This window comes from Pleurodeles waltl, chromosome 2_2 (genome assembly GCF_031143425.1).
Source record: "Pleurodeles waltl isolate 20211129_DDA chromosome 2_2, aPleWal1.hap1.20221129, whole genome shotgun sequence".
In the NCBI taxonomy this organism is placed as follows: Eukaryota; Metazoa; Chordata; class Amphibia; order Caudata; family Salamandridae; genus Pleurodeles; species Pleurodeles waltl.
In genome coordinates, this window is record NC_090439.1 from 495,286,527 (window position 1) to 495,299,762 (window position 13,236).

Below are 13,236 nucleotides of genomic sequence, written 5' to 3' on the forward strand. Positions count from 1 at the left end.
CCTGTTCGCAACAAGCGAAAACACAAAATGCCAAAACTTTGCATCCAGACACCCACATCCCCTATCCAAGGGCAATGCTCTATGGATCAATTGGTCAGTGATATTTGCGTACTCTTTTCTCCCTTTCCCACTCCTTCTGTTTCTAGTCAACAAGTTGCGTCAAACATCACTCAACATGATACTCATAGCACCAACATGGGCACGTCAGCCGTGGTACACAACATTACTAGATCTATCTGTAGTACCACACTCCAAACTCCAGACCAGATCTGTTGACACAAAACAAAGGGCAAATCAGACATCCAAATTCTAAAGCTCTCAATCTAGCAATTTGGCTCCTGAGGTCATAGAGTTTGGATATTTACAACTCCCATCAGAATGTATGGAAGTTATTAAACAAGCAAGAAAACCCACTACTAGACAGTGCTATGTCACCAAATGGAAAAAAATTGTATATTACTGTCAATCTAAAAATATAGACCCTCTTACAGCATCAATACAAGATATTGTATGCTATTTACTTCATTTACAAAAATCAAATTTAGCATTCTCTTCACTAAAAAATACATCTTACTGCAATTTCTGCATATTTACAAAATATACAGCATAGCTCTTTATTTAGAGTTCCTGTCATTAAAGCTTTCATGGAAGACTTAAAACGCATCATTCCGCCAAGAACACCATCAGTTCCATCTTGGAATCTAAATATAGTGCTTACAAGACGTATGGGTCCACCATTTGAGCCAATGCACTTGTGTCTAATTTTATTTCTAACATGGAAAGTTGCCTTCCTAGTGCCAATTACTTCTTTCAGAAGAGTAAGTGAAATCCAAGCCTTTACTCTTGAGAAACATTTCTTCCAAAGTACACAAACATAAAGTTGTACTAAGAACAAATCCAAAGTTTCTACCAAAAGTTGTATCACCATTTCATATTAATCAAACAGTAGAACTGCCAGTCTTCTTTCCACAGCCAGATTCTGTGGCCGAAAGAGCGCTACATACATTAGACATCAAAAGAGCTTTAATGTACTATATAGACAGAACTAAACCGTTTAGAAAGACTAAACAACTCTTTGTAGCTTTCCAACAACCACATACAGACAATCCTATATCAAAACAAGGTTTAGCAAGATGGATTGTAAGGTGCATCCAAGTATGTTATATCAAAGCAAAAACACAGCTTTTATTTACTCCCAAAGCACATTCTACATGAAAGAAAGGTGCAACAATGGCTTTTTTAGGGAATATACCAATGGCTGAAATATGTAAAGCAGCTACATGGTCAACACCACATACATTTACTAAACACTACTGTGTAGACATATTATCACAACAACAAGACACAGTAGGTGAAGCTGTTCTAAGAACATTATTTCAAACAACTTCAACTCCTACAGGCTAGCCACCACTATTTTTTGGGAGGACAAACTGCTTTGTAGACTATACACAGCATGTGTAACTGCAGCATCACATGCCATCAAACGGAAAATGTCACTTACCCAGTGTACATCTGTTCGTGGCATGTTCTGCTGCAGATTCACATGCATCCTCCCTCGTCCCCGGAAGCCTGTAGTTGTTTTAAGTTAACACATTTGCACATACATTTGCATGGACATCTCTTACTTTAGACCTATATACTCTATTACTCCTTCCTTTACTCTCTGCGGGAAAACAATCTAACAGTGGAGTCGATGGCCATGCACAATGGAACCGAAAAGGAGGAGTCATTCGATCCCGTGACTCGAAAACACTTCTTTGAAGAAAAACCACTTGTAACACTCCAAGCCCAACACTAGATGTTGGAATCCATATGCACAGCATGTGAATCTGCAGCAGAACATGCCACAAACAGATGTACACTGGAAGTGACATTTTCCATATATACACACTCCTTACCTCACCCGCCTGCGAGAAAACAATCTAAGAACTTGATGCCCATGCGCACTATCACAGAGAGGAGGAGTCACTCGATCTCGTGACCCGAAAAGATTCTTCGAACAAAAACAACTTGTAACACTTCAAGCCCAACACTAGATGGTGGCTTTATGCAAAGCATGTGGATCTACAGCACTACATGCCACAAACAGATGTCTACTGGGTAAGTAATATTTTCCTTTCTCCTTTAGAACAAGATTATCAAAGGGTGCAGTTAGTTACAACATTACTTAAGCACACAATAGACTATCTTTGAGGTGATCCAGTAGCTAAAACAAAGCGTACTACACCAGATTTATCGGGGAGACTACCAACTAAACGGACAAACTATTAAACAACTGGGAGATCACTAAACTTTAGTTGTTCTTTGACAAAGACTAGCCACAATTGTTACAATCCTAGAGTCTCTTCAGACTGTTTAGATATGTCATCCTCTAGATATGTCATCCTCTCAATCCGTCAACCCTCTGCCAATCACCACATAATTTCTGAACCTTCTTCAAGACCATGAGTCAATCATAACTGCTCTATGCCTCTGCAACATTACCATCTCCAGGAGATTCCCACTCATCAATTATCATAGTGCAACATTTCTCTCAAAGGACTTGAAAGAGGTCCTTAATATTCTTTCAGCAGGCTTTAGTCCCCATGTGTTTAGTAATGTGACTATAGTACCAGTCGTGAAAAAAACTGCAGCAGGCCCTAAAGTTCTCTTGAACTAATAGTCTATTTCTGGCCTCCCTTATCCCAGCAGGCCTCTGGAGGGAGTCAAAAATCTACACATTTTGTTAGTTTCCCCATTCTTTACCTCCTGGCCTTACATTGGATAAATGGAGACCTCCAAAGAAGATATCTTGACAGTGCTCTACAAAGATATGAGGCTCAGGCTACTGCCCTCTCTTTTAGCCTTTTATGAGATGGCAATCATGAGGATCTTCATCCCATGGCTTTTAAATTACTGCAGACATTTGTGGCAGCGGTCCCTGAATAAGAACCCCAAAAACTGCAACATTAAGCATAGATATTCAGATCTAATATTAAAAAGTTCCTTACAGGATTAGACCTCTTTGCAGTTTCCTTTCCCAGGCCGAGTCTCTTCTGCTAAGAAGGACAACATCTAGCCAGCCCTGAAAATTGACACTGCAACACATATGAAGACAATAATGAAAAATTGAAACTCCGTGTGCAAACATATCTAATCATCTAAGACAGATAACTACCTAATTCTTGGAGAGATTGCTAGGATAAAGAGGGATACATAAACAGATTAGGTGAAATTCGCAAACCAATATCTGCAATCTAGAGAGTGCCAACGTGGCTCACAAATAAGGAAACAGAAATACTATCAAGAGACTCTAAAATGTTATGAGGAAAAAGAAAGCAAACTACACGAGGACCATAAAAACCATTATCCTCATACAGGAATGAGGAAAAGATCTCCACTCTTGTAAGAAATTTCACGATGGATGAATACCCAAAATCATAAAGACAGTGTTATGAATAGTGGTCATTAAAGAACCAATCAGATATGTTGGAGTTTTCCTTTCCCTGGGACTTAAGCAGGGACATTGTGCAAAAGTGAAAGGGATTTCTTGAGCATCACACTGTGTTGAAAGAAGTGAGCATTTGAGTTGCCTTCTCTTGCCTGTACAGTACGAAAATCACAGTTAGGTGCAACACCTACATCTTGGAGGAAGCACAAGACATCAGGGGTTTGTTACAAACTGAAAAGGCACCTCAAAGGGTGAGGGCTGGAAATCTTGTTCTCTTTTGGGTATTGGCTTTTCTAGTTACTTTGCCTGGTAAATAGAAGAGTGGTGTTATAAAACACATTTCAGTTAGGTTTGTCACTATAACCTCACAAATTGTTCTCCCAATATGACTTTCATTGTTGCCTTGTCAAAATAATGCATCATAATTGTCTTCTGACGGTGATGCAAATGTCTCCTATTGCATTACTGTATGGTAATGTATTGTCTTTAAATTTACTCGCCCTACCCAACAGTTAAGACTGGTTAGATCTGGCTTGTCAGCACAACTGTCACCTGACCTTACACAATCAACACAAAGCTTAAAGAAGACCTCTACTTAGATAGGGCCTTTGGCTCTGCCCACTTGTTCATGTTCAGCCTTGCTGGATTAGAATGGACAGAAGTTGTGTACGTCCACTGAAAAGGAGTGCTTGTATGGCAGAGGTTATGCTTAGTACCAGAGGCCTCAGTTGGTTACTGTAACAATCCAATGATTAGGTCTGTAAGCTTGATTGATTAATTGGGTCAGTTATATTTGATCCTTTATGGTTAGGTTTGATCTGTTTATTATGAACCTTTAGACCCAAGCCAGTAGGCTTGAAGTTTTTGTGAAAGGCATATGTTAAATCCTGTAAATCTTCATGAGTCAATTGCTATTATTCTGTGTTGAGGCCTATAGACAAGTATTTTCTAATGCAGACCCCGTATCAAGTACAAACCTCGGCTCAGAGGGGCACCCATGGATCCATTCCCAGATCCAAATCGGCACCGGTCGTGCTCATCTGACCTTCCCCTGCGCTGGTTCTAACTTTGACATTTCTGATGCTGTCCGTGTCGTCCTCATTGCCAACTCCGACCCAGAGACGGATGAACGTCGTATGATGCCAACTTTGGCACTGACAGGGGCCGTGCCCGCTATGTATGATCCTGAGCCTTTTTGTTATGGGCTAGAGGACAGTAAGGCAGGGGAGGGGTCACCGGACCCTATAGACTACCAGCTATAAGACCCCCCCTGGACTGGCGTATGGATCTAAGTGAAGCCATCACCTGATCTGCTGGCAGTCCATCATGTCAGACAGGTGGGTATTGCAGATAGCCCCAAGGGGCTACTCCCTCCATCCATGCCAGCAACCTACAATCGGATGACAGAGGATCACTTGGCACTTCTCTGAGAGGAAGTTACAGTTCTCTTGGCCAAGGGGAGCCATAGAGATGGTTCCCGTGCCAGAAGTAGGTTGTGGTTGCTATTCCTGCTGCTTTCTGGTGCACAAAAAGGACAAGGGCCTCCGCCCTATCCTAGACTTTCAGTCCCTCAATCTCTTCCACATGAAGGAGAAGTTCAAAATGCTCACTCTTGCTCAGGTTCTTTCTGCCCTGGATCCAGGAGTCTGGATAGTAGCATTGAGATTGCTGGGCACTTATTTCCATATTCCAGTCCTGCCTGCCCTCAGACCCTTGCAGATCACTGTAGGCCATGAGCACTTTCAGTTCACCGTGCTCCCTTTTGGCCTTACCAGTGCATCTCGATGTTCACCAAGGTGATGGAGGTGGTGGCAACTCATCTGATCAAGTCAGGGGTTTCAGTCTTCCCCTACGGCGATAACTGACTGTTGAATGCGGCCTCACCCCAGGCTGGCGTCTCCCACCTCCAGACTAAGACGGACCTCTCGCATTCGCTGGGGTTCACTATAAATGTGCCAAAGTCACACATGACTCCCTCTCAGACACTGCCTTTCATTGGAGCTGTTCTGGACACAGTGCAGTTTTGGTCTTATCCTCTCTAGCGGCAAGTCCAGGATATTCAGGCTATGATGCTGATGTTTCAGCCTCTATCCTGGATTTTGATGAGAATGACTCTGAGACTGCTGGGCCTCATGGCCTCCTGCATCCTGCTTGGGACACATGCCAGATGGCATATGAGGGCTTGCTGTGGGACCTGAAGTTCCAGTGGGCACAGCATCAGGGGGATCTCTCTAACCTGGTCCAGATCTCTGCGGGAACTGCACGATATCTGCAGTGGTCGCTAACGAACCGTGATTGGGTCAGAGGTAGATCTCTCTCCCTTCCCCAACCAGAGCTGACATTAGTGATAGACACGTCACTCCTGGGGTGGGGCGTCCACCTGGAAGAGGCACCTGGGAGAAGCGGAGATAAGAGGCGCCTGGTCTCTGACGGAATCCAGACTCCATATCAACCAGTCAGAGCTCCGGGCGATCAAACTAACATTGAAAGCATTTCCTCCCTCTCTCAAGGAGAATGTAATGCAGGTGTTCACATACAATACAACCGCCATGTGGTACTGCAAAAAGCAGGGCACGATGGGGTCATGAACCCTTTGTCAGGAGGCTCTGTGCCTCTGGACGTGACTGGAACATCAGGGAATTTTCTTGATGGTTCATCATCTGGCAGGCACTCTGAGTGCCGGAGCAGACAAACTCAGTCGACAATGCTTAGTCGATCATGAATGGCATCTCCATCTGGAGGTGGCGCAAGGTCTTTCTCAGCACTGGGGAGAACCTTGGTTAGATCTTTTTGCCTCTGCAGAGAATGCACAATGTCAGCAGTATTGCGCGTTGGAGTTTACAATTCGGCAATCGCTCGGCAACGCTGTTTATCTTGAGTGGAACTCGGGCTTCCTGTATTCCTTTCCGTATACAACTTCTGCCTAGAGTTCTCTAGAAGAGAAAGAACAACCATGCCCTAACTCATCCTTATGGCTCCATACTGGGCACAAAGAGTTTGCTATCCCAAGCTATTGAGAATGGTCATTGATCCTCTGATCAGATTTCCCCTTCGGGAAGACCTTCTGTCATAACAGCAGGAGAGGGTTCTCCATCTGAACCTGTCCAGTCTCCGCCTTATGCATAGAGATTGATCGGCGGCTTTTGACCTTCGACCGGAGTGTGTAATGGTATCTTGGCAGCCAGGCGTCCCTTCACCAAAACGGTATACACCTGTCATTCAAATACATTTGTGGTATGGTGCACAGACAAGACTGTTGACCCCTTCTCTGTCCCCCTCTCTGAGGTTCTATTGTTACTACTTTCCTTGTCCCAGCAGGACTCTGCTATAGGCACTTTAAAAGGTTATTAATCTGCTATCTCTGCATTTCTGAGATTACCTGATCAACCTTTTTTGTTTGTCTCCTATTGTTAGTAGGTTACTTAAGGGTCTTAAGTTTCCTCCATCTCCATTAATTATGCCCAAGGGGATTTGAATTTGGTTCTGACATTACTAATGTGCGCTCCTTTTGAGCCTCTTCACAATTGTCCTCTCAGGCCTCTGATATTAAAAGCAGGCTTTCTTGTGGCCATTATCTTTTCCCGCAGGGTGACTGAGCTGCAGGTATTGTCATCTAAGCCGCCCTACCTTTCCATCTATCCTGACAAAGTGGTGCTTCGCACTAGGACCTCTTTTCTGCCAAAAGTGGCCACTCCCTTTCATGTAGGCCAATCCATCACCTTGCTTACTTTTTACACCCTCCCCCCACATCCTTCTTGGCGTTCCACCTTGATTGTACCAAAGAGTTCCAGGTGGATGATAAACTTTTTGTTGGGTATGTGGGTGAGAAGAAAGGTTGGGTAGTGCAGAAGAGAATCTCCAGATGGTTCATTCTCATCATTAAAATGTGCTACACACTGGCTAAAAAGCAACCCCCTGAGGGTTTGTGTGCTCATTCCAGTTGGGACCACTGCATTAGCACACGGAGTTCCAGTCCTGGAAGTATGTCCGGCACGACGTGGGCATCCTTACACATGTTCACCAAACACTACTGCCTAGACAGTCGGGTCCTAAGGGACAGGTACTTTGCCCGTTCGGTCCTGAAGGACTTCCCAGTATGATCTTGGTTCTCAGGTCCACCTCCCAGGATGGTATTGCTTGGGTATCTATTGCAAGGTAAGGATTTTGAAATTAGATGTCTCTATCAGATGGACAAGTTTCATACCCAGTAACACCTTATCTGGTAGAGACAATATCTAGTTGCAGATTCCTTACCAACCCACCTATCCTTCCCATTCTGTGACTTGATTTCTAGAGACATTGACTCCCCTCCCAGGCCCTAGTTTTGACGCACTAGTGGTCAGTGTTCTTCATGGCTCTGTGCATCTGGCATGTAAAGTTGTGAAAAGAAACTGACATCAGCGCACCAGAGTGGTGCCTATATAGGACCCGCAAGGTCACATCCGGCGCATATGACTCCGACAACGGACGCAGAGCCAACCGACACCACCTAAAGGCGCGCAGGGGTGCTGCTCAAGAAATACCTCCTGATCCAGAATGACGCTGGGGGGGGGGGGTAAATTCTGAGGTAAGGAATCTGCAACTAAATCTTGCTTCTACCAGATAAGGCGTTTCCGTAGGTAAGTAAATTGTTTATTTTGCCCATCTTGAGTCAAACCAAGGTGGTAGACTTTCTCGTTAACCGCTTCCCAGTACACCAGAAGACTCTGCCCAGGTGAATGGTGTGCCTCTGAGAGTGCAGTGTGCAGCACCTAAAAGCCAGATCTATTTTCATTGGCAGGGCTTTTTTTTAGAAAGGCAGTCCTGAGCACATTGGCATGTACGTTGTTAGGCCTACCATGCACAAATGAGTCTGCAATGAGGACCATCTTTTGTATCCATACTGTGTTCCATTTGAACACTGTGAATTATGCTCACAAAAATGCATGCACTATTTAAGCATGTTCCACACAAGGGGTCAGCAAAGGATGCCCACTATTGAAGACTGCAAGAATATTTACTACAGTGTGGTGCAAGTAAAAAAGGTCTGCACCCCTGAACTGCAGTTCAACGGCCAGTCATCTCATAGCCTAGGCTGATTAGTGCAGAGCCACTCTCATTCAGGATGAAGGTTCACTTTTGGTTACCCATTGTCTGCAGAGGATAGCTCACTGCAACGGCAAGCCTATTTCAGAACCTCTCATATTTCACTTGTTCATTAAACTGTTGGTCATCTGTGTGGGGAATCCTTATGTATTATCATGAGAGTTCCTTATCTTAAGTTCTATGGTGAAGTTTAACCAATATATAGAAATGGACACAGCCAAGTAGTAAGGCTTTCATCTGTAATAACCATAAGCCAGATGTGGAGTTTATAGATCATCTGGACCATAAAGCAGAGCCCTAACAAGTAAGGCATAAAGCCCAAACAATAGTGTAACAGTGCTTTGCAGTTGCAGGCCAGTCTCAGGTCTGTAGGACGTAACTTGTAAGACACAAATGCCACTAGATGCTACTTGACTGTCTCATTGAGTTGAGTCTGAACAGCACCCTCTTACAATACCCTTGTAGAAAGCTTTGGTCTATACATTAAAAAATGTGTTATAGCCAGGAATCTTCACTAATAGTGCCTTGCACAAAGCCAGTATAAGGTATAAAAAGACCAGACAGTTCTTGGGCTGTTATTTGACGCAAAGCCAGTCAAGGGAGCATCTGAATTCACATGGAGTGCACAAAAGTTATGGTAATGCTCAGTGACACCTAGAAAGGCTAGTAAGTCTCCCTTGGGACTTCGTAATGTGAACCTCCCAGTCCTACACTGGCTGGACTTTAGGCTCACCTGATGTCGAAGACACACAACGTAAGACTCACATATTTGGAACTTAGTTGCATTTAGAGGCAGTCTGGCTTTCTTCAGTGCAGTTAAGAAATTTTGAAAATGTCCCTGGTGCTGCATCCATCTGTTACTAAAGACCGCTCTGTCACCCAAAGTAGTGAGACAAAATGCCTCTAGACTTTTATGTTCTAAATGGCTATGGATTCTTTAGGCCAAATGTCATTGCTTCGATGTGATATAGGTTCATAAAGATTGTGATTGTGGTATTCATCTTGGCTAAGGAATGGTTTGGCATATTTGGGCCTAGATTTCCATGTTACAAATTATTAGATTCTTAGAGGACCAGGTTATCGTATGAAAGTCTTTCTGAGTAGGGGTCGAGCTGACTGTAAACTCAAAGTTTTCTAGGTTGTCTTACAATTTCTGTAGCCCACTCGCTTTTCTTGTTGGCCCAAAGTTTATACACTCCTTGGAGATCAGCACAGTGAAATTTATATTGGGTGGGAAATGGGTGTATTGCTAGAAATGGAACCATCTAGAATAGCCATCCACAAGAGGTGGTCATCTGACAACAAAGGTGTGGGTGCATGCAGATGGGGCTGAACTAACAGCACTTCAGCTAGGTAACGCTGAAGATAACTCATAAAGATTGTTTTTTTATGTGCAAGACCCCCTTGCAGGTATTTTGCTGAAAATAATGTAGTGCACAAAAGTCATATGTATCTTTTACAATTTTCACACAACTGTCATAAAGATATCACTTGCTACAACATATATGAATGGAAACTTAAATATTCTGCGACTTGAAGTGAATTGAGTCTGAGTTGCCTTTTCAAAATTTTGTCTTGAAAATACAGTTTAAAAATATACAGTATGGAATATTTGATCAAATGTTTCGGAAAGAAGAGATTTACTACTTCTCCTTTTTTGTAGGGATGGTGAATCGGGAGGTTTTGGAACAGGTGGAGCGTGGGTACAGAATGCCATGCCCACAGGGTTGTCCGGAGTCTTTGCATGAGTTAATGAAGCAGTGTTGGAAGAAGGACCCAGATGAGCGGCCAACTTTTGAATACATTCAGTCCTTCTTGGAAGACTATTTCACAGCTACAGAACCACAGTATCAACCTGGAGACAATTTATAGGCCAACCTACGAGCAATGTAACATGCACAAATCTGCCAAACGTAAAACGACGTGCATAGGGATCCTCACAAAACCAATGGAACAAAGTATTTGCCACTCTGCATGATTTTAAAATCAAACTGGAACTCTCGAATACAGATGCACAGGACCACCTTTGAAGTTTTTCACCCCAAAGTAAGATGTGATTATCTGCCTACATACTGGTCCCAAGGAAGCTTAGCATACGTCAACAATGAAAGAGATTTTACAAGACAGACCGATTTACCATCATTTTTAAAAATCTGACATTTGCTGAGCATACACCCTGAAACATTATCTTAAAATATAAAAAATACAAGTTTGATGGGGAATAGCAAGATATGAGGATTTTTATGGGACCAAACCACTCCATTCCAGTTCTGTAAAACCTCCAGGTTCCAAAAAGGCTTGTGCTTAAGAAATTAATTCAAAAAATAATTGGTGGGTGTATCTTTGATTTAAGCTTCCTTTGTCATGGACTAAAGTTGGGTAGAAGAATGTAGGATATAATTATTTGCATGAATGGAGAAATCTGATGACACACTACGACTTTGTAGCGAGCTTGGAGTAATGCACTGGTAATACTTTAATGAACCTAACTGGAAGTATCATGAGAAGGTTTTATTTTTTTATGTTTCCACATCTGTCCATTTTAAAATGATGAAGGTAGTTCAAAACATAACTAATATTTTTTGTAAAGTTCACAAAGTAAGACAATGCTAGACTTGAAAACATGCTCTACAATCAGAGGAGGGGATTTTTTTAATGAATATTCTGTGGTCGGTTAGATCCATCTGGCACACACAGTCCGTCTTGAAAGACAAACCTACCACTGTGAAGCCTTGCTCACGTGCTACAATGGTGATGGGTGCCAAGGTTCTAAAACGTCACATGTTCAGGGACTCGATTGCACTTTTACTTTTTAGATCACGATGGGCACAGATTAGGAAATTTATGACAATGGAGTGAAAGCGGCAGAAAATGTGAAAGCTTTAAACAAGGGGGGTTAACTTCCCTTTTACTTAAACAAAAAAGTATTTTTCAGTTCATTTTGAAGTATCTTATATAGCATTAGACCGTCGGTTTTAGTTGAAGAGCGACCACTCTCCGGCGTGGTCACTACAGCACGCAATCATGATTATAACAGTGTCTGACAATCTGAGTCATCCAGGTGAGGACAAAGATCCGGTACTTCAACACTAACTCCGCTTGTTTACACGACTTACTAAGTATCATTTCCTCTGAGAAATCACTGGTTCTGAGAGGAGTGCCATTCATTTGTTATTTTCCACATTTTCTCTAAACTCGTAATACCGCATTTTTTAAAAAGGGCTTTATATAAAGACTACGGAATTGTAATTTTTAAAATGGGTAACACAAATATACCTATATGTACTAATACTGTAAAATCAAAATGCCAGGATATGCTGCTGGCACTCATTTGGTTTTAATTAGTGGTTGCAACGATTCCTGTAATGTTTGTAAAGTAAAGCAATAAAACACTAACTTAATGAGTGCATTTATTTTAACAAATCTTCTATGGAGCAATTTCTTTAACTGTGGATCACAGTGTTAAAGCTCAGGCTAACTAGCCTTAACCTGTTTAACTCTCACCTTGTTCAACTCAGCTTCTGAAGAAGCACGATTTAAAAGAGCGTGAATGACAAAAGTGAGTACTTATGCATATTATCCTGTCCTTTTGTATTGTGTAATACTTTAGTTTTGGGATTCCAGTTTTATAAATGTTTTTGGGACTGCGGCTCTCTGGCTGACAGTAACTGAATTAAAAATAAGAAAAGCAGTGTCTCAATTCTGCCTGGGGTAGATTTGTATTATTGTGATGGACCCTTTATTTTTCTGGTTTTGGTTAGCATGGCTCTTCATGAAGACTTGTGGGTAAATTCCACAAGCAACATCGTTTATTAATTGTGCAAAAAATATTTTTGTGATATTTGGGGGCAGGTATTTATTTGTATTATATTAGATAGTGTTTTGTAATATTGCAAGACTTTGCAAAACAAAAAACCAACGCCCAGTGTTGGTATCAGAGTTTCCTATTGGATTCCGGTCATATCCAACACTTTAAATACAAACGAGTTAGGCCATGAACTCTAGACTCACGTGATCCAGCAGTGTTTACAACTACCTTTAAGTATCTGGCATTTTGGCATTAAAATATGATCGCCACCATCATGCTGTTTGTACGAATTCTAGCATTTGTAGGCTGCATAATTGCCCTTGCCATATTTTATTTTCTGTTTGCTACAGCTCTTGCAGTTCTATTCATTTGGCTGTTGTTGTGAATCTTATTCAGAGATTTAATGCCAGGATATTTATTTTCTTTAAATTGGCAAATGAGAAACATTCAGAGGCATTTCCAAAGTCAGCAACTTTGTTCTCGTGTCATTTTGATTCAGTTTTCCTTTAAGATGCTAATATTTGTTTTTTGTTAACCATGTTTAATTGTAATATAAAACAAAAGAAAAACACGTACAATATTGTCACAGTACTTTGATATATTCAGATTGTCATGAGGTTACAATAGAGGAGCACAAAACGTAATTCTATCATAAGCACTATTTACGTGTCCTTACATTGTCCTCAGGTCTCTGCCTCACAAGTCTTCATTCACCGCCTCTTAAACGTCCACCTTTGCTGCTATTCTAATTGCCCCCTAAACCTTCTTATAAAGAAATATTGCAACTATGTCAGAAGAACTCGAAAAAGAGAAATAAAATAAAATATGAGTTGAATAAAGAGTAGCAAAAGGATAGCTCAAAACCTAATGCACTCAGCATACCTTGGTCAGGACAGCAGAGTACTTTCCCCCC

General features: G+C 41.9%; 1 protein-coding gene and 1 long non-coding RNA gene across 5 annotated transcripts in view; one reads left to right on the forward strand and one right to left on the reverse strand.

The window, feature by feature from the left end:
* Nucleotides 1-11,911, forward strand: part of YES1 (YES proto-oncogene 1, Src family tyrosine kinase) — a 321,603-nt gene extending 309,692 nt beyond the window's left edge. For all 4 annotated transcript variants that reach the window (XM_069219977.1, XM_069219978.1, XM_069219980.1 and 1 more), the window contains exon 12: nucleotides 10,179-11,911. In XM_069219977.1, the coding sequence (XP_069076078.1) occupies nucleotides 10,179-10,387 (209 nt within the window). In that variant the 3' untranslated portion in view covers nucleotides 10,388-11,911. The remainder of the gene's footprint in view (nucleotides 1-10,178) is intronic.
* Nucleotides 1-13,236, reverse strand: part of LOC138282425 (uncharacterized) — a 130,774-nt gene that overhangs the window by 58,792 nt on the left and 58,746 nt on the right. The window lies entirely within an intron of this gene.